The sequence below is a fragment of the Solea senegalensis genome, linkage group LG19 (assembly GCF_019176455.1).
Source record: "Solea senegalensis isolate Sse05_10M linkage group LG19, IFAPA_SoseM_1, whole genome shotgun sequence".
NCBI classification, from domain to species: domain Eukaryota; kingdom Metazoa; phylum Chordata; class Actinopteri; order Pleuronectiformes; family Soleidae; genus Solea; species Solea senegalensis.
The window spans coordinates 3474087-3496114 of NC_058038.1; the positions used below are offsets into that span (position 1 = coordinate 3474087).

The 22028-nt window shown below is 42.3% G+C and overlaps 2 protein-coding genes across 5 annotated transcripts in view; both read left to right on the plus strand.

Moving 5' to 3' along the window:
* The window catches only part of LOC122785250 (dedicator of cytokinesis protein 7-like), a 32229-nt gene extending 30107 nt beyond the window's left edge, over positions 1-2122 (plus strand). The window contains exon 46 of the mRNA XM_044050974.1: positions 508-2122. Within this exon, the coding sequence (XP_043906909.1) occupies positions 508-547 (40 nt within the window). The 3' untranslated portion in view covers positions 548-2122. The remainder of the gene's footprint in view (positions 1-507) is intronic.
* Positions 2123-3656: 1534 nt separating this feature from the next.
* The window catches only part of kank2 (KN motif and ankyrin repeat domains 2), a 29973-nt gene continuing 11601 nt past the window's right edge, over positions 3657-22028 (plus strand). For 2 of the 4 annotated variants that reach the window (XM_044050894.1, XM_044050898.1), the window contains exons 1-2: positions 3657-4058; positions 17270-17351. The gene's annotated coding sequence lies outside the window, so the exon portion shown is untranslated. The remainder of the gene's footprint in view (positions 4059-17269; positions 17352-22028) is intronic. The other 2 variants (XM_044050895.1, XM_044050897.1) reach the window with 2 other exon arrangements.

Genomic DNA, 22028 nt, shown 5'->3' on the forward strand with positions numbered 1-22028 from the left:
GTGTAATTGTGCTATGGCCCTGAAACACAGTCAAAACCATAGCCTTTTTTCATCTGGATGAAGAATTTTTACAAAACGTAGAGGAGAATATTTCCATTAAAAACGATTCACATTAATGTAGGCCAGGTGCGATATTTTTAAAGTGCAACTAATGATTGTTCTGTGATTTATTTTCCCGATTTAATCAAAAATTTTGTTCCGTTTCCCAATCCTTGAAATGAAGATGTGCTCAAATGTGTTGTCTACAGTTTTAATTATTTCTTTCTTTTATGGAGCAAAGAAAACAAAGAAAGCAAAGAAAACAAAAAAAGATTCACATTTAAGAAGCTGAAAACTCAGAAAACACTCAAATTGATAAATCACTAGTTAGTGCAGCCTTTAAATTAGCTACACATTCACTGCACCTCATGTAATTGTGCAGATTTTCAGAGTCTTTTATTCAGCAAAATAAACCAAACGACTTAAATCTGATTCTTGACCGTCTTGTCTTGTTTCTCTGTTTTTCAGGAATTCCTATAGTCGGTCCAGTCTGCGGAAAGTCGACTGATGAGGAGATAGAAAACTGGGAAACAACACAATAACAAGCTTTAGAAATGAGTACCATCCCCTCCCCCATCTGATTTGCACACCAACTGTTTATCCCCCCCCCACCCTACTTGTGGCCACCCATGCTATAATCCCCACACACACACTTGACACTTCTTTCCCCCATCACCACCTCTCTCACACCTCTGTAGGTGCAGACCCTCAGCTGTTTATGCTGGAAGGTTATCTGCTCTGTAAACACGGTCACCCGGAACTGTGGCTCTGACGACCAAAGTGGACTCTCTGAGCTTGGACTGGTTTTAAACTTTAAAAAGTTTTTTTTACAGCAATGAGAGCTGCCAAACAAACCTGCTGCGTCCAAATACCACGCAGCAGGTTGTTCATGACGGTTTTCCTGCTGTGGCCTTATTGTTTTATTTCACCGCCAGCAGGGAATGCACGATATTGGACTTTTTGCTGTTATCCGCTGTATCGGTAGTGCTTTTATACGTTTTCCCTGTCATTTAGTCACTTTTGTAGTGAAATAACACATTATTTTGCATACAGAGATGAATAAATATAAAGAAATTGTATATGTAGAGGGCACCAGATTACAGAGGTAGTAGGCTATTCAGTCTACTGTTAATTATTAGTCACGTTGGGGGAACTTGGCAGATTTTAAAAGCCAATATCGGCCCATACTGCGTACCGAACTGCCAGAAATATTCCCAGGCAGTTTTCTCTTACATTACCAACAGACCAAATAACTTTCATGACATTCCTTCCTCCTCAACTCCTCACATATACAGTATACCTTCCCACCTCCAGCTATAAGACTTCATTATAGAGGGGGGGGGGGGCTGTGTCCACACTCAGGTCTCCGTCCTAGCACGGTGGGAGACAGACATAGCATTAGAGGAAAGCATTAGTGGGTGGGTGGGTGGGAGGGAGAGAAAGATAGGAAACGGATGTTTAAATGTTTTTCTTAAACTGTGAAATTCTCTTGTAATGCACTGCTGTCACATCAGATGTTTATCACAGAAGCACTGCCTTCAATGAGACCGTCTGTCTCCTGACCGTCCCTCTACAGCAGGCGGTGATGCGTTCTGTTTGTAGTCGGAACTCAGATTTCCTATTTGAAAACTTGGAGCAAATTCGGCAACCAAATAGGGATTCCGGGAAGGTTACAGTAAATCAGTCACACACATAGTAGTAGTTCCATTTTTATCTGTGTGGTATTGATTTCGAGGTGATGTCACTCCCAGTTCCGACTTACGATGTAAATGGAACAACTATGTACATTTTTGTCTGTGTAGTTTTAAGACGACAGCGTCCAAATGTCTGTCACAAAGCATTCCAAATGTCCGACACATCACGGCTGTGTAAGATTTATATTCAAACTACTGTTATGTTATATTGCACTATTGTAGTACTAAGAACTGCAGCACATTATTAACACTGTACCTACTAAAATATCTGAGCTTTTGTTATTTTATGAAGCTGGAAATTGTTTTTTTTACCAATTAGATGGAACAAATTTTTTTATTTATTTTACACTTCTTTTTTTTACTGCATTCTATTAAATTTCTCTTCCTACGCCTCTGGTCGGCTTTTGTTTGTGAGGCTACAGAGCTGAAGACTAAACACACAAGAGTCGTCTAATTGCTAATTTCAGCCACTGTGAGACTTAATACGAGTAAAACTACTGTTATTTCTTCAGTGTGTGCGCATTAATAGTGGTTTTATCCTGTTGTAACATGATAATGTTGAGTTTAATGCTCATTTTCTTGTTTTTACTGTGATTTTTTAGCCAAATGTTCTATTCTTTTGAAGCATTTTTGTGAATATGTAATGAAAATGTAAGTACACAGAAGAAAAAACTGAAAAGATAACCATACATGTGCATTGACCTTGACTCAATCTTAAGTAAGTATATGACATTAATCTTATGTTGTTTCATGCCTTTAGGTTTTATACACTTGGATGTATATTCTGCATATTACATACACAATAATGTACATGTTTTTCTAGTTTTTGTAAATGTTTTTTCTCCCAGGAACTGCAGGTACAGTATGTGGTGAAAGTTTCACTGATTATTTTATTCATGTGGAAACATTTTCTCCTCAGGAACAACCACAACACTTTGATCCGTGATGCTGCATCCCTTGTCTACAGTCTCTAACAGATCCAGATGTCTCCCAGGCCTTCGTTTCTGTACCATCAGTTAAACTTCCTGTGACACTTGGAACGACCCATGTTGCAGTTGTCTGCAATGTTTATGTAATTAACCAGAGCGAAGAGCTTCACGTTTACAGTTTGGTACCTCACGGCGACCTGTGGTGCTTCTGCCAAAGAGAGCTGAAGACTCTGAGTTTTTCACTTAACAGCAGTTTTGGAGGTAGACCATGATATTGGCCATGTTTTTTTCTGTAATCAGAATTGTCTGATTATTATTTATTAATCCACCAATTATGTTGCTAAATGTCACCTTTACTTCTGTAGACCTCTTAACGGTCCCTTTCCGGACCACAAACCTTTACAGGTCCTTAAAATCTGGGCTCAGGATTAAGTCCTGCACTGGAGTTTTACTAAACTGAGTTCATTCAGGCCCCTGTCTTCCGGACTCTTTAAAGGCCCTGAAGGTTCTTGACTTGCCTCTTAAAAGAGCCTGAAAGATAGGAACCTTCATGGTCTTTAAAGCAGCCCCTTTAAACCATCAGTCTCGTAGTCTCTTTAAAGAACTTGAAGGTTGATGCCTTGCTGAAAGACCCTTAAAGTTCCTGACATATGGGCCCTTAAAGTTTAAGGTTCCTGTCTGGTAGTCAAACAGGAACCTTCACGGTTTTAAAGGAGCCTGCGAGAACTCAGCCTTCAAGGTCTTTAAAGCAGCCCATTTAAACCATCAGTGTTTGTACAGTGTCTGTAGTGTTCTAGTACAGTGTTTCCCAACCCTGGTCCTCAGTGAACACTGCCCTGCATGTTTTAGATGTTGCCCTGCTCTGACACACCTGATTCAGATGAACAGCTCGTCAACTGATTCAGATGAACAGCTTGTTACCAGGCTTCTGCAGAGCTTGTTGACGAGCTGATGGTCTGAATCAGCTGTGTTGGAGCAGGGCAACATCTGAAACATGCAGGGCAGTGTTCCCTGAGGACCAGGGTTGGGAAACATTAAAGACCCTGAAGGTTCCTGTCTTGTAGTCTCTTTTAAGGCCTGGAAGATTCCTGTCTTGTAGTCTCTTTAAAGGCCCTGAAGGTCCTGTCTTGCAGGCTCTTTGAAGACCCTGAAGGTTCAAGTCTTGCAGGCTCTTTAAAGACCTTGAAGGGTTGTTGTCCTGCAGGTTGCTGAAGATTCTCGGGTGACGGTTCCTCCATGGAGCAGCTCCTCGGTGGTGACAGCAGCTCCTTGTGGTCGCTGGCCCTTTAAGAGCAGCGGGAGGAGGAGGCGCGGAGCATCTTGGCTGCGGTGTTTTTGTCTCCCTGTCAGTGAGCGCTCCTGGGCCGAGGCGGCTGCAAGGATTTCCATAGGGCAGGTAAGAAGAGCAGCGGGAAAAATATCTACATCAAACAAAACAAACAAACTTGTATTTGTTTTATTTATTTCTACATTTATTTGCAGCCTCGGTCTTTTTTCCTTCTCTCAAAGCGTATTTTTGCAGCTGAGCCGCCTTCCTGTGAGTGTGACTTCTTTTGTGAAGCGTCGGGTCATTTTCTGCTCATTCCTCCCGGGCTTCTCTCCGACAACTAACGGCTCCTTTATCCTCGCAAACATCCGCAGCTTTGACCGCGCGTTTTCCTCCCTGCTCGCTCTGCCTTTGTTTATTATAATTTCACATCAGTGTGTTGTTGTTGTGTTTTTTCCTGAGGTTTCATTGCCAGTCTCATGGTCGCTCCTCTGGTGCGTGTCTTTTTGTTCAGAGCATCAGTGGAGGAGGCTCAGGCAACGGAAAACCCTTCATTATCACCGCTAGAAATACGCTGATATTCACTGTAATGCGGCTTAAAGTGCTTCTGACATTCTGAAGTGTGGCTTTATTATTATTATTATAAATTTGGTTACTCACCAAAAATGCTCATTATCTTATCTTTAACAGGTTTTATTTATGTAATATATTTATATCAACATATTTATACATATCATACACAAGAGTTAATACACATTTCTAGTTAATTTTCAACAATGATTGCATTTTAACTTGATCAAAGCTGGAGTTTCAGAGTTGCAGCCACAGTGTGTGTGTGTGTGTGTGCATTGCAACCTTAAAAACCACAGGAAATATTTTTGTCACACTTTCACACCTTTATAAAGGCTGTTTAGCGGGTTAAGTCTTGGTTTGAGGGTTGGAATTAGGTTAAGGGCTAGTTGTGATGGTTAAGGTTAGAATGAGGGTGTTGGAGAGTGTCCTCTCTGCTGGTATTTGTGACCTCTTTAGGACCTTGTCAGGCACAAACACTGACCTGGTATAGTCCAGTGTAGTCCTGATAGAGACCAAAACTTGGTCCTCATGCCTGAGGAACTGGTTAAGTGGCTATGGTTTGTTTATAAATATATGTATATAAACATATTCATACACTTCATGTACAAGAGTTAATGTAAAAAAAAAAAGCACATTTCTAGTTATTTTTCACATTTTTAAAAAACAATTACTCTTTAGCTTGATCAAAGCTGGAATATCAGGAGTTGCAGCCACAGTGTGTGTGTGTGTAGTGATCTTTGTGAGGCCCTAAAAACCACAGGAAACTGGACATTTTGTGTCACACTTTCACACCTTTAAAAGGGCTGTTTATGGTTAAGACTTGCTCTAGTTTAAGGGTTGGAATTAGGGTTAAGGGTTATGGCGAGGCATTTAGTTGTGATGGTTAATGTTAGATTAAAGGGATAGTGAATGCATTATGTCTATGAGTGTCCTCACTGTATATGCTGTGTAAGAATATGTGTGTACTGGTATTTGTGACCTCTTGAGGACACAAACACTGACCTTGTCTGGGTTAGTTTTGTCCTCATAGAGACCAAAACTTGGTCCTAATGAGGCAGAACCTCATGTCTGGTGAACAGCTGGTTAGGGTTAGGCATTAACTGCTTGTGGTTATAGATAAGGCTTTGGTTTGGTTGTGCAAATGAATGGAAGTCGTGATTCCTTACAAGTAAAGCTGTGCAAACCAGTGTGTGTGTGTGTGTGTCACACTCTGTTCTGCCAGTGGAAACCAGCAAAAAGTTTTGTGTGCTTTTGCCCTTCATTGTGAAACGTTTGCCTCAAGCCTCATACATGTTGTGTTGAAGCAAATGTGACAGAAAAAACACCCCAGAAAATAGAAAAGGAACAGGAGAAAGTGAATAGCTGGAGACTGTTGTAAGGACTCCGGGGAGAGGGTGGGTCTGTGCACTGCATTCTGCAAACTTTCTATTAGTTCCAGATGTTCGTCATGAGCTTCCTCGCGGCCTCACAGTTGCTCGTCTCGCCGCCTGAAGCTGGTCAGTGGTCAGTCAGAGGGTGTTTACAGCCTCAGGAGATGTTGAGGATTGTGTGTGTGTCAGCAAGAAGACAGTAAACAAAACCAAAAACACAAATGATTCACGGTTTAGGGGAAATTCTTGCTGCGTTTTCTTCAGGGTCTTTAGTGGCTTTGACACATTTTCTCTAATGTACTTCGAGGCAGTAATTTAAACTGGGCAAAAAAAGCATGAATTAAAGCAGCACTATGTAACTCTTTAGACAGTGTAGTGAGCAGTAAGGAACACCGTGAGAAATGCTAATTCTGGCAGTTCCTTACTTGTGTTTTTGTTAAGTGACTTAAGACCTACAGAGATTTATCCAACCAGAAACTAGAATTCCACAAAGAGGACGTTCTTTTTCAACTCGATAGTTTAGGCTGTTTGTCAGTGAACAAATGTCCCCTTCATCAAATGCCTTCAAGAGGTGGTGTTGGCAGGAGGAAGTGTCATATTAACTGCAGCAGCGGACACAAAGATTGACAAACGTTACTCAAATGAGTGCAGCATTAACGATAGTCGTCCGCTGCTTTTGTAGGTCTTGGAAAAGTACAACTTTTTTTGGCATATCCCCATCGCACAGGAACTGGGATCGATTGTAGCTCTTGGTAGGAATTCTGGGACCTCTTTTGCTCCTACTTTAGGGAAGGAAATTTGTCAGCAATCCCTCAAGGAAGAACCTTGAGTGATGCAGATTTGCTCTGACTGCACCAACTGACATGCTAATGTTCTGATTTTGTGTCCCATACGCAGTACTACTGTAGCTTATGTCATTTGTCCCAGAGCAAACACAAACGGCAGAAAAGTCCCAAAGGGTGGGTCGTTGTCTGGGAGCTCCCCATTGGCTACATCAGTGTTTCATGACAAGAACGACATTTACAGCCATATCTGTAACCCCTGATATCATTTTGAATCGGTAAAAAGGATAATTTCCTAAAAGATGATCCTTCAAATAAAATTTTATGCATTTTTTTTAAACTTATACACATAAATCTTGACTAAAAGGTTTGTTTGGGGACCCACAAAAATCTCCCATGACACAGTTTTTGTAATCGCTGGGCTAGAATCAAAATCATCAGACCCAGCGAATACAAGAGTAATCCCAAACTAGGATTAAGAATGTCTCAACACCACTTTTTCAAGTTTCAAGTATCTTTCGAACTGTCCAATACCAAGTAACGTCTCATCTCTCACTGGGATCAGATAAAAAGTCTCAACAAGCGAAAGTTACGTTTGTTCCTTGACGTGTTTCTTCTGCTAACTAGTATAATAAATACACATCAGTGTAGACCAGGGGTGTCAAACTCATTTTTCTTCAGGGGCCACATACAGCACAATTTGATCTCAAGTGGGCCAGACCCGTAAAAATAGTAAAATAATAGCATAATAACCTATGAACAACAAGAACTCCTTGCTTTTTTTCTCCTTTGTTTTACATTTAATGAAGGATATTTTTACAAAACATGAAGTTTCTTGAGAAATATAAGTGCAATTTCAACAATATCGTGCCTAAATGTGCTATTTACACATCACACTGGCTCTATAAAGGCACAAACATTTAGTCACAGGTATCTGGAAGAGATTTAGATTGTAATCGTAGTGTGAAATTTTAACAAATTTATCCTGTGGGCCAGATTGGACCCTCTGGCGGGCCAGTTCTGGCCCCCAGGCCGTATGTTTGACACCCCTGGTGTAGACGATTGCCACTGTGAGACGGGGATGTCTCATGACATGTGTGGCGGACTGTCTGTGCGGATTCATCAATAAACACATCAGATGTTGTTTCGTTGAAGGACATGCAGAACTTGGCAGGATGTGGGGGGGGGTGTAGTCATCAGGCTGGTAACACGACATAACACTGTACAATACACCACTGTGCTGCTGTTGTGTAATGAGCCGCTGTGTGTGTGTCTGTGTGTTAAATCACCAGAGAAGATTGTGAAGCAGCTGCCTGGCACTCCCGATGGACTCTGTCCTGTCGTCGTTCATGTCGTCACATGTGAACGTGAAGTCTGCGGCGATGATAATGTGTATAATATAGTGTGTCATCAGTTCATTTCAGTTCACATCACATACACATACGTACAAAGATCTAGCAACAGTGAGATAAACAGTATAACGTAAAGTGGTAGTAAATGGATGGATGACCAAGATTTTTGGAATCTGTTGCATTGTTTCTGTTCATGAAGACCAAACAGAGGCAGAATAACAATAGTACGTTCCATTTACGACCTCCGAGTTGACCGTGTTCCAGTTGAGAAATTGGAAAAACATGTAAACAAACGTATCAAGGGCTCTTCATTGTTAGCATTAGTAGTTGCTCTGAATTTCTGACTGGGAAATCGGACCTGAGGGAAAGTTCCAGTTGTAACTTCCGACTAGGAACTGGTATATTCCAACTACAGCTGGAGTGCACCATTAGATCGGCGATAACAAAACGAGTGCTTTAATCCTTAACAATGAGGCCGAAACTTAAACACATTAACTTTAACGACGGCAGGATAAGTTGCTCTGTAATATTTTGAACTAAAAGTGGACCTAACTAAAGTGGCAACTGTGGAACTGCCTCACTGTTTTCACTTTCAGTGAGTGACAGTGTAATAACAGTGAAAACTGACTCTTCCCCACAAGGACCCCCGGACTCCCCAGGCTGCAGATTTTGGGGAATTCCTGATCCGGTTTTCTTACTTTTTTTTCTCAACTTCTTTTCTCCTGAGCTGGAATGTGATTGTCTCATTCCAGCGTTTGGACGCAGGGGTTCTGCGGTGGAATGCAGGGCTGTAAACCCCATTTGCACACTAGGCCACACGCCGGGCATCTAAATGGTTTAGCGAGGGCTAATGAAATTACACCCTGAACCTGCATGAGACTGTCTGTCACTGTCAAATACTGATTAGCTGCCATGGACAGTTTTACTGCACGATGTGAGTGACTGTTGTGGTCCAACAATAGACAGTGCTTGTTGGATGATTGGTCACTTATTATGTACTCCAGGCCATGTGTAAAATCCACCATTTTTACAGAAAACGCAACATAATTTCAAGACAATTAAAAAGGTTGTGTGCGTTAATTTAAGGATTAGGGCTGTATATAATATAATATGACTTGAGGCTAAAGAAACAAAAAAAGATGGAAAGCAAGTGTCATTTCTTGAACCTAGAGGAGGTAGCAGAGTATTAAACTAAATAAAACGTCACATAAGGGACAACATAACACTTTACAGTGACGACATTTGTTAACATTTTATTTTGTATTTGTAAAGTTGGCACCAAATGTTTCTCCTTTTTTCTCTCCCCTGTTGCTCATTTTCACCTTGTTGTCGTGTGCTGCAGTATTGTTGGAAGCTGCTTCCGCGTACTTTGGTTGCGACATGGAGTTTTGTGAGTTACTGTTGTGATGACAATTCAATATTTTGTCCTGTTCCGAAAATTTTCTGTGAACCTTAGACTTTGTCATGCGTGAAAATCCCACTCAATCACCACTTACTGAAGAATCTGGCACCAACACTGAAAAAGTCCCTTAAATCACCTTTCTTCACCATTCTGATGCTCAGGTTGAACTTTAGCTGGTCGCTTTTAACCGTGTTTACTTCATTTAGTGCATTGAGTTGCTGCGCTGTGATTGGCTGATTAGATATTTGTGTTGAAACTAAAGCACCTAATCATCCAATACTCCTGCTTAACTGTGTTGATTAGACATGTCTGTCTAATCAGGCTTCAGACATTAATCACTTTAGTGTCTAGATAATCTGACCTGATGCCCTTTAATAGACTAATCACTCAGAGAAGCCACAGCGTGTCCAGTGAATGACACAAACATGTTTTGTTTTTTTTTTTGTCATCTTTAGGCACACGCTCAGTCTTTAGATCAACAGCTCTTCTAGAATCAGGAAGTAATTGATAAGATCCATGAGAGGGAACCACTTAAGCCAATCACCACCTCAGTGAGTGAGATGACTTCCTGTGTTCTGCTGTGCCATCCGCTTAGTACCACGGACACACGCTGCACCAAGCTTTAACCTTAGCTCCACGGGGCTTCAACCGGATCTGACCATTGTCTGGACTTCGTCTTCCTCCCAGCAGGCTCCTCACAACTGTGCAGAGTTCAGCACCATCTCTGCCCCGGCGTCATCTTGATCCCCCCCACCTCGACTACTGAACAGGAATTTTTTTTGGTCTCTCTTTCCGGTGCCGCTCCTTTGCCGCTCAGCAGTCCCACCCTTGCAGTTTCCTGTTAGAGGTCAGCACATTGACCAATCACAGACTGTGCAAGTGTTTACTCTGCTCCTGTTCCAGGGGTAATGTGAGCTCCCATGGCCCCTCCCTTTGGCCATGTACACTCTCTCCCCCCAGCACCAGACTGCTCCAGCCCAGCGCCGTCTGCTCCTCTATACCACCACTCACTCCTTAATGTAAAAAACAGGGATTTTTCCTAAAGGGCAGACAAACCGGGAGGAGACGTCCCATTGGACTGTGATTTCACCGTCCTGGCCCAGTTTGGAGCTCATATTAGTGAAGCTGAAACGCCTCATGTCGCCTAGTGTGTTTTCATTCACAGTTAAGGGTCCAGTGTGTAACCTCATAGAGGTTTTATTTAATGTTTCTGCCAATAAAACATCTTAGTATGTTTGTATAAGATAAAAATAAAAATAGCTTGGATTTTATTGCCTTAGAATAAGCCTTTATGCACTGTAGTCAAGTGTCTTACCTTACCATGGTGACCGTCTTGCACCCGAACTGACAAATCAGCGGAAGCTTATTGTGCATCCTTTGTGGTATTCAGAGGCCACCGTAGATCCCTGAGGCACTCTGGGAAATGAAGGAGTGAGTCTGCATTTGTTATGTTGTGAAAGTCTTACCAGATGTCCGATTACATTTCTTAGAATCGTTTTACTTACACACTGGACCTTTTAAGTCTTTACCATTGAGCTGGACCACTGTCCTGGTCCCAGTTTGTCTCAGATGGCGTTTTCCGGTTGACCCATTACGTCACATATCAAAATGGTCAGTCTTTCTGCCATTTATTCAATTCAAAATATTCCATTTTTTATGGCAGTTTGATAGTCGACAAATTCCACAACTGTGTCATGTGCAGTGAAGACTGACAGCGTCTCAGAATTCTTTTCTATGTCCCTGTTGTCTTCAAGCGCTGTGTGTACCAGCAAATTTTTGTTACATAACCCGAAGCAAGTTTCCATGGTTACCCTCTTCTTCGCGGTCTCTTTTGACAAATAATAGTGAGTGTTCAACCTACTGGACTGGAAAGTTTTGTTGCATTTGGACTCAAACTGGATGCGGGTTTGCAATTGTCCTCATAGGGTCTGCGTGGACTGTCCTGGAAATCCTCTGATCAGGAAATATACATCGCACAGACCATAGCAAAATGTCTGTAGTCATGCAAAAGTATGACCCGGCCCTTAAGCTGAGGCGGAACATAGATTCTACTGGTCATAATTTCCCTACATTTTTCTTCTTCTGTGTCCCAGCGTCTTCTATTCGTGGGAACAGTTTGGGTCCAGTTGAATTTATACATGCACATTTCAGGTTTTTAGCAGGACTAACTATCTTCCTGTTAACACACTGACTGTATGTCAATGTGACGTCATCTGGCTGGGTCATGGTTACGCATGACAAAGGCCGCGTCTGACGTACACGGCGGCTCTGCCACTTTCTGCCTTGCGACAAACCGGCCGTTGTTGCATCTGCATTTAACATTCTGCTGCTCTTGAGGAGAGAAGTTTGTTGTCATAATTTTTTCCTGATTTATTATTCATTTCATGACCAGTTGGCTGAATGAAGCCATCTGTGCTCTGGAGTGAGGAGGAGGAGGAGGACAAAGAAGTCTTTACAGATGACTCCATAACCGTGTCTCTTGTTGTGACGCCGATTAAACACTTAAGACTCTTCTGCACGTCTATATTAAAGCTTCTGCAGCCTCTTATTTAGATTGACGAAACCTCTGAAGGACAAGAATGAGCTTTCTTTAGGGAAACAAAGTGCAGCTTCTCAGTGGGATTCTCTATTGTCGGTCTATTTTTGGGGAGTGGAATGCACAAATGATGGTAATCTTCTAGGCGGAGCCATTTCAGATTATGAGCAGAGTTCCTTTGAAATCGTATTTGTTGTGAGCCGTTCTCTGTGATCTGTGATTCCGGCATTAACATAACAGGCTGCAGCAGCGGGCTTTGCAGTGATTCATACTGGCGGCGTTCAAATCTGAGAACACTCAGAGAAGTTTCCATCTTAAACTCTAAACAGCATTTCTTTTCTCCTCTTCTGGGAGTTTTGCCTTTCTTTCCTCACATTCCCACATTTTTTTTTACTCCCACCCTCCCTCACATCACCCAACTGCTCTCCCTGCTTTCTCCCTCCTTTACCCTTGCTCCTTTTTTCACCTCTTATTCTTATTTACGTGCTCCTTCTCCTTGATACTCTCTTCTCCTGTGCTGGGAGGAAGTGACTGGGTTGTTTCTGGATCCCGGGGGGATAGAGAGATGGAGCTGCCTTTCCTGTAACCCTTTCTTCATCAAACTGCTGCATAGGGATGAGGCAACAGGATATTCACTGTCAGCTCGAGTTACTGGTCACAAATCACTGGATTGGATATTGGAAATTTTTGATTAAATACCTGAATATCGCGCATATGCTTCACTTAGAACAGATGACGCGCTGTAAAGAGACCAGAATGTGAGTGAGGGCTGCAAAATGCAGATGTGTTAGTTGTTAACTTAGTTGTTTACAAATGGCTCAAGTGCAAGTTCTGTCAAAGAATGGTGTTGAAACGTAGCGTTGCACATTTTTAGGTATTGGCCCTTTTGTAGTGGTTACACTGCCATATACCTGGGAATTATGTAAACTACACCATGGGTATTATGACTACATCCAGTTTAGACAGGATTTACCCATTGTCACGAGTCTTGTCAGAATTTGTTTTCTATTTTCCCTGCCTGGTCTGACATCTTCTACAACGTGCTCCTGGACGTTAACTAAAAGTAAAACCGAGTCCTCTGACGCAGCGTAACGAGGAAGGAATAGTGACCCCCGATTAATGTTTTGTTGAGCATTTGTGTAAAAGTACCTCTGACTCTTTGACGTCTCCTCATGGCACGACTATGACAAAGTCAGAAAACTAAAATGTTGGCAAGAAAAAAAGGCGGTGAGTAATGATTGACAACCCCTTGCCCCGCCTCCCTGAAGACCTATGAACTTGTGCATTGTTGTGAACGAGTCATACTCGTGGTGTTGCCAGTCCCCCGAACGAAGAGACAGCAAGAATCCGTGGACATGGTGACCGCCATGAGCGACAAAAATATCGTGTAGTCTGATCCCGGACATAAGAAAGAGCGTGGTGCCTGTTGATCACAGCAAGTGATGAGTGTAACTGCCAGGTCTTAAGCTCCCAGTTCTGCGAATTACTTAGATGTCCAGGTACCTGCAAGTCAGACACATAAGGACCAGCAAAAACTCAAAGAATACCTGTCACACCATGTAAGCCAAGGCTGAAAACAGAGCTAATATCTTCGATAATAACAACACACAGGGCACAACAGTATCAAACACAAAAAAAGTCATATTGAGTCATTGAGTTGAGTTTAACAACATAATTGAGCCGGTGATGTATGAACCACATGCTCATTCAGTCTGAATCATCATAAAAAAAACAAAATACAGACGATTTAAAAACAGCTTAATCACTCTGCTGTCACATCATCGCTGCCCTTACCTGAATAAATCAGCTTTAAAGTTGCAGCTCTGTTTGTGTGTGTGGGAGTCTCCAGGCCTGGGACTGTGGTCGGTGTGTGTGTGTGTGTGTGTGTGTGTGCGGAGGTGATGAGGCTCTGTGTGTTTTCATCTGTGCTGCGTGGGAGTCGAGGGGAGTTCAAGTTGTAATGTTTGGCGTTTGTTCTCACTCAAGTATTCGCCCGTCCCGGCAGCCAAGCACAGGCTTTCTGGCCCCCGAAAAGGTCCACATCACTCCCAGCTCGGTCTTTAATCCCTTTCCTGTGAGAGACAGAGAGGTTTCTGGCATTGATGTGTGAGATTTAATAATGTGATGAGGATGTGTTCATTCGTACATACGTACGTACGTGTGTTGTGATCAGTGTATGTTATATAAGCGGTTCCTCTGGAGGCTGAGGGCGCTTTGAGAAATCCACACGTCAGCTCCGCTCCTCGTATTTCCACTTTCTGTCAGTGTGTTGGTCCTTAAACAGCACTTTATCAACTGTTTGTTTGTTTTGAGGCAAATGTCCTTGCCACACACTCGCACACACACACACACTGTCGCTCACTCTGTCTCGCTCTCTCTCTGGGTTGCCCCTCCTTGCTTTATATTAGAACCAGCTGTGGAGCCAGTGGCTGAATGAATGGCTCTTTGTAATTTGGCTGTCGCTCCAGTCTTAAAGGTCTGTATCTCCCCCCACCTCACTACCCCCACCCCATGTTATTGGCATGACAACAATATGAAACAACGACCTGAACAACAGCATGTCTTGTTATGATGTTCTGCTAAAGGTTACAGTGTTTTCTGAGGCTGCGAGACCCTCCGACAAAATGTCCTCCTCATGTGCTCTCCCTCTTTTTCTCAGACACACACACACACACACACACACACACATCAGCCTGACTCTTAAACAGCCGCTGCCGAAGCCTGAGAATCAGCAGACGTAAGTCATGCAGCTTATCTGGAAGACGAGTCTGTGTTTTCCCTCACGTTGGAGTCTTACAGTAATATAATTATTTTACGGCTTTGTTTCAAAACAAAGCTACAAATCACGCTGTAGAAAGAAATATTACAAATGTGGAGCAACAAGAGTTTACAAAGTTAAGAGAAGAACATTGTGATGGAGACCAAGACTGAACATTTTAATGCTTTAAATCGAAAAACAAGCACGATGTGATGATTTTTTAGAGCTCGTGTTGCCAGCGACATTCCCACACTGCACACAGGAAGTTATTTGTTTCATGTTGAAGACAGATGCAGACAGACAGTAAAGTGCTAGTGAATTGAACATGTTACAGTTTCAGAGGTGAATTCTACTCCTGGTAAAACCTACACTCTCACCTTGTCCCCACAGGCTTCTGTGCTGCTGCTGTATACACACAAACGCTCCCTCGGTCAGGTCTGATAGTATTGCTTGACAGTAGGGCTGAACAATTAATCGAAATGTTATTAAAATCCCCAAATATGGCCCACTGCAATTTTCAAATCGCCAAATGTGTGTCAAATGTCAAATAGCGTTTCTGTTCACAGTAACCTCAAGTTGCGTACGGTATCTTTAAAGGAAGACGAGGAGTCTGATCTTCTCAGGCAGGTTGATCTGGTGAGAGAACCAAAAAAAAGAAAAAGCAATCCCCCTTGATCCTTTACTTTTAAAGTTATTAAAACTTTCTAAATGGAACTGAGAGACAATAACACACACACACACACAGTAGGATTGTGTTTCTCACGACGGCGATTACCTCGTCAATTCTTCGATGTCATTCACTGCCCTGTTATTTAAACACCTAGCAACTGGAAAATCATATCATCGATGCTGACTAGTCCCTTGTTTTCCCCCATAACACACTATCTGTGTGTCTGTTTGATGACTAGAATTGGCTGTTCCCATCATGCTGGAGGGTGTGTGCTGATGTGAGTGTGTTGTTGTTTTTGTGGCGCTGCATTTGTGAGGCAAGAAAACACCAAACATTGCCCAATCAAGTGGCAGGGAGACTCCCAGCCTTGAATTGATTACAGAGCCTTGAACCGGAGAAAGGAATGAGGGTGGATTTTTTATTTTTTTTGGGGGATAAACAGCTGGAAGGAAAGGAGATACCCAGTGCATGGATTAGTCTTCATCCAGGCTGCAGTGCGAGGAGGTCAGTCATCCTCTGGCGTCTTATGAGGGTATATTGTTCACATCCGGTTTGTCCGTCAAAAACCACAGGAATGCTTTTCTGGCTTTTGCAACCTGTGTTTATGGTCTTTCAGGGGTCGACTCTTGCTTTTCCATTAGTGATAGTACATGGTGCCTGGTACTTTTTTTAGTACCTGCTGGGCGAGTTTCGTGGACGTGACGTCAACAGAGTACCAGTCACTGGAAGAGTCATGAGCACGACTTGAGACACAGGAGTCGAAGCGAAACAATGCCGAACTGTAGATCAGTTAAAAAGACTTAAAAATTCTGAAAACATTCTGTTAATCTCCAACATTTAGCAAAGGAAGTTTCTAAAAAATCTCAATATTTAACAGAGAAGTCTGGTATATTTAGCGATAGCACTTCTGAAAGCTGAAATACAGCTGATCGGGTCGTGATTCAGCTCACGACCCGATCAGCTGCATTTCAGCTCAGTGAATGCGGTTTGTGACGCTGATAAAACGGCATTCACGACAGTTTCATGCAGCCGTGCTATGACGACTCCACCCACGTTGAGGTACTACGAAGTAATGGAAAATGAACCACAGCGTGTAGAGTGGTGCCGTGCCGTGCCGTGTCGTCTGTTGTTTGAAAAAGGCCTAAAAAAAGTGGCCCGAGAGCTGCATGAGGGAGGCCGGGGGTGTGGTCTGGTAGTGAGAGAGGAGAAAGAAAGACAGCGTAGCAACAACTCTGATGTTTGTGAAAGTAGAGAGAAGTCTGGGACGACGAGTCCCGCACTGAGTGGACAAGAGTGTGATGAAAGAGGAGAGTAAAGGTCCGTTTGTTCTCCATTTTCGTCCGTCTTACGTCCGTCCATCCGTCCCTCGTGTATCTTTTGTGTTGGTATTGACCTTCCTCTACTACTGCCAATACTACTACTTTAAGATTGGGCCCTGGATGAACAAATAACATGACTGGATACACATGTTAGTGCTGCAACTGATGATTATTTTCATCATCGATTGGTCTGTCGATCATTTTCTCGATGTATCAAGTACTGGTTTTGTCTTTGAATGTCAGAAAATGCTGTAAAAATGTTGAACCTCAAAATTCATCATCACACGAACCAAATTTCATCGGTTTTAATTATTTCTATGTTGTATGGAGCTAAGAAACCTGAAAAAATTAACATTTAAAAAGCTGAAAAAACTGAAAAATAACACTTGGATCGAGTCATCAAATGATCAAAATAGCTAACAATTCATTGAGTAATCAATTAACCGAATAATCGCATATACAAGTGGTTTAGGCATTTACTTTTGCTTTAATGGTTTTTACCCCAGTCTCCTGATGACTTGTCTGTGCTCAGCTGTGGCGTCTAAAGTTCATGCTCCCTCCTCCTCCTCCTCCTGCAGGTGCTGCTGCTGCTGACTGTGACAGAGCGAGTGAGGAAGAGCCTGGGGAGGAGCGATCCTGTCCTTGTGGTGCGAGCAGCTGGTATGAAGTGGAAAATAAATCCCTCTTTTCCTAATTCACAAAACATCCCCGAGCTGGAGCAGAATAGCAATCGCCAGAGTCAAGAGAGTCGGTGAAGCAGTGGAAAAAATTCATAAAGATCTTCTCTGGAGTGGTGGGAAGAATTTCTGACTTAGCATGACTGAGGTTTAATCGTTTGTCATGGCAATAATAATTAGCTGACTCACTGAATGGAAGAGTTGAGTTTGATGAATGCGGGTGAAGTGACCCGCAGAGTGAGGCCTGGCATTTTAGATTGCTCTCCAGGGTGGTCGCAGTCCTTCTGATTCTCCAAAGAATCTGCAGTGTATACAGACTGTAAATCCAACCCCCCTCCCCCCACCACCTTTTTTTTAATCCCTCACATACTCCCCTGCAAAAACCTGGCTGTAAATCAATGATCCTGAATCTTCCTTGTATGTACAACGTGGACACAATTCAACGTCACCATCACAACCACGGGTATCCGAAATTCACATAGTTTCATCTTAAACCTTAAAAGCCCATTTGAGGTCAAATTATACAGCCTAGCAGTGCAACAGACCATGTGAATGAATCATGACATTGGTCCAGCAGAGGGCGCTGTGAGCACAGAGTGGCCTCAGATCCATTTTGAATGCCCTAGTGGACCATCAGGACACAAACTAACAGTCCTGACACCACAGCAGCTTGTCCTAATAATTTATGTTGCCTAACTGCCACAAGGGGGGGCCAGAAACTCCAGGACATCATGATTTATTACACTTATAAGATTTTTTAGAAGTAAGACGTTTTTTTTGGGAATAATACAATATTTCATCACATTTTTCTGTAAACATTAGTTTCATTAATTCACTTGATTCCTCTGTATCTGTAAGCTACGCGAAGAAGCCACTGATTGCCCTTTATTTTTAAGAATTAAAAAAATGAAATGGGATAAATAATCCTGTCATAAAATAATCATATGTAGAGCTGACTGATTAGAGTAAAATATGCTATTGCAATTTTTTTTTTACACTGATATTGCAATTTGATTTAGTGATTTCTGTCCAGCTTCAGTTAATTATCGCTTTGTTGCATCATTTTGTCCAGAAAATGTTGAAAAATGTCGATTGTTCTTTCTCAAATCTTGAAAATGATGATGTTCACAAATGTCTTGCTTTGTACCTACAAACCAAAATGATCTTGTTTTAATGATTTCTTTATTATAGTGAGCACAGAAACCAAAAAATATTCACATTTAAGAAGGTGAAAAATCTGAGAAACTCAATTATAAAAACATTCAAACTGATTATCAAAATAGTCAACAATTAATTTAGTAATTGTTGCAGCCCTAGTGTGTGCATTAGAGCTGAAAAAATTACTCCATCAATTGATTATTAGCTTTTTTTCATGATTAAAACTAGATTTCTGATTGTTTTAGTTTCTTAAATGTGAATATTTCCTTTAGTTTCTTTGCTCCAGATAACAAAGAAATCATTAAAACATCATCATTTCCAGGTTCGACAAACACTGATCAACATTCTTTAACGTTTTCTGACATTTTATGGACCAAACCATTCCTCAAATAATCGAGGAAATGATAATCGTTTATGAAAAGAATCGTTAGTTGCATCTGTAGTGTGCATAACACGTTTTCTAAATGTATAATTTATGTATTTATATGTTTATTTCGGTCATGTCAGTTAGATCACTCATCATCACACATCATCTTAGTGTAGTTCACACAATACACATAACCGAAAGGGAAAGTGGGAGAAGCAAAAGCTTATCTAGTCCCGGCCCCATTACCCACAGAATACATATATTCATCATACGATACATCATTTTCTTTTTCTTATGACATTTTGACATAAACATGTGTCAGCATCAGGTAGCACTCAGAGATGCAGTCTAGCTCTAGACAGTCAATCAGACTCCATGTATGTCTGTACATGTGTCCATAATATTCCGTCGTGAGGCATGTTCAACGTCCCAAAAGTCACAAAATGATCCAATCAATAGAGGTCAATTCATCAGGTTAACTATTAACTTGGATGGTGTTGTTTGGGTACATTCGCTTCTTGTTTTTGTTTGGTTACATTTGCTTCCACTGCCGTCTCCACACGGTGTCTACAGATTTCTTCATGTCGAGGTCATCAACATCCGTGGATGTTTTTGCTACGCATTTGTTGACCAAATGCATAATATAATAATATAGAGCAGTTAAATTGCAGCCATTGCCGTTTGCTAATGGCATTGTTTCAAATTTGCGATTTAAATTTAAAAAACACATAATCACCCAGTCCCGGGCACGATGTCGGCCTCATTTTATGTTGTTCAGTTCCTGCACGTGATGCAGTTATATTCTCCTGACAGTTTCCAGGACATACTGCAGACGTGTAATTTGTGCTGGATGACCTGCATCTTACCCCCCTGAGGGTTGTCTTAATCTTAATGGCAGGGAATGGAGGGAGTGAACCAGGCGATGTTAACTTCCCTCAGTGTGGTATGCAGCTGTATGGGGAGGTAAGGGGGTCGAAGGGCATTAGTCCAGGATGAGGCTGGACAGATAGAGAATGAAAGTGCACACACACACTGGTTTCTGTTCAGATGTCGCTTCAAAGGAACTCCGTCTGAGAGCTGAGGGAGAGAAGGAGGGAGGAAAAGTCGACCGCACCGCAATCTTATGGGGAATATGTACATGCTGGATAACACATCCAAAACACCCCGTGAGCCACTGTTGGAGAAGCAGATGTTGCCGCACTCTGCTGTGGGCGTTTGTGAGGGGGGGGAGGGGGCGGTGTGGGAGGAATGGCACCCCGGAGGAGCAGCAGCACCAGCGAGGAGGAGGAGACATTTGAATCGGAGAATAATGACACGAGTGTGAGAGTGAAGATGTAATTTGAAAGAAGAGAAAACTCTATTTGGGAATTCAAAAGGTTTTCGCCCGTGCCGTCCGTCATGTCTGAGTTGCCGGGATGTTTGGTCGCTAAACTGCACACTCTAATTATATCTCATCAACTGTCCTCTGTCCTCCGCCGCTGTCCTCCTCCCTCCCGCCTCTCACACACACAAAGGTTCGCGCAGCTGTCCTTTTAAGGACTTTACGTTGACTTTGAAAAGTGTTATCTCTCATTTTTAACCATAACCAGATAAAGTCTAACCCAAATCTCCTAACCACTTCCTCAGAAATGAGCTTCGGCCTCATTGGGACCAGATTTTTGGTCTTCATGAGGACAACAAGGTCGTGACAGGGTTAGTGTTTATGCCAGAAAAGGTCCTCATGAGGTAGCAAGCACAAGTACACACACACAGACACATTCAGGCTGTCTCGTTGGCCTGTTCCACGTCCTGCTCTCACGTTCTCACACATGTATTCATACTCGCGCCGTGTGGCATGCGGCACATAATCAGTCCAACACTTTCGCTCCATACTGGAAATAAACAGACGCTCACACGGTTGCTGTCTGTGAAGGCAGCGAGCCAAAACTTTCCCCCCTTTAAAGTTTTCGTGGAACGGAGCCAGATCAGTAAAAGATAAATAAATAAGTCTGTAAGTATGTGCTTTTGTCCTCTTGCACTCCATCGCTTTTTACTTCCCCCCCTGCAAAATCTCACGTTTTTATTATCTAACAATTTACATCTTGGACGTTTGATGAGTTAACTTTGTCCAGACTGGTAGGGCTTTGGTCTGTGTAAGAGAAAAATATCATATTATCTTGCAGACGGGAGTCGTTTTAAACTAACTTTGCTGGACGTGCTCCGTCACAAAAGCAGATTTGTGGTGATGTCGTCTTTTTAACTGACCTCAGTTCAGGCTTCAGTTGATGACTGTCAAAGTTGAGCTAGGCAACATATTTTTGCTGCTATTAAGTAATGATTCCATCATTTAAATCAAGTTATCAATAACAGGAGAGTTGAGAGTGAGTATTGGCAGTAAGGGTGGACTTTTCTAGCTGGAATTGTTTCATCAAACATTGAAAACTCCAGCACGTGAGCGCTAATCAACCCTAAATGTTAAATGTCATCACTTGTGCAGGATCTACACCAGTTTCCACTCATACGTGCCATGCCATATTGTCGCTTTTGTATAAACAGCTTAAATTAGTGATTGAGACCATTTAGTGAGACGTACACGTAAACATAGTTTGTCACCAGGAGAGTCACCCCCTGGTGGTCATTTAGTATATTGTTGTCATTTGGCTAACTGGAAGACGAGGGGCAGCCTTGTCTGCCATGCAGCCTTACATGCCAGTGGAGCAGTGTGTCCGGCACCTGTCTCACTCACAGTGCTGTGAGACAGATATCTTTTGCATTACTTATCCAAACCACGTCAAACTTAGCAAGACACCTGTCAAGTTTGAAATCAATCAGACCATTGGTTTGAGAGATACGCGAGTCACAGACAGACAGACGTTCCTGGAATTTATAGATAGATATAATAATCGTGATGTATGATTGTCTTGCGATATGATGATTATCACAAGAATCGCTGTATTGTCGTGGTGGTATTATTGGTATCTTGTATCGTATACCCTGTGATTCCCACCCTTACAGAAGACTGTGTCTATCTTTGTAAATGGTTCATGGCCTCAAACAACAACCGAAATTCTTCTTGTCCATTTTTGGAGTCGTTTTTGGGGGTTAGGGAAAGACTTATCTTGAAACAATGCTGTGTTTACAGAAACGTAGTAGGAG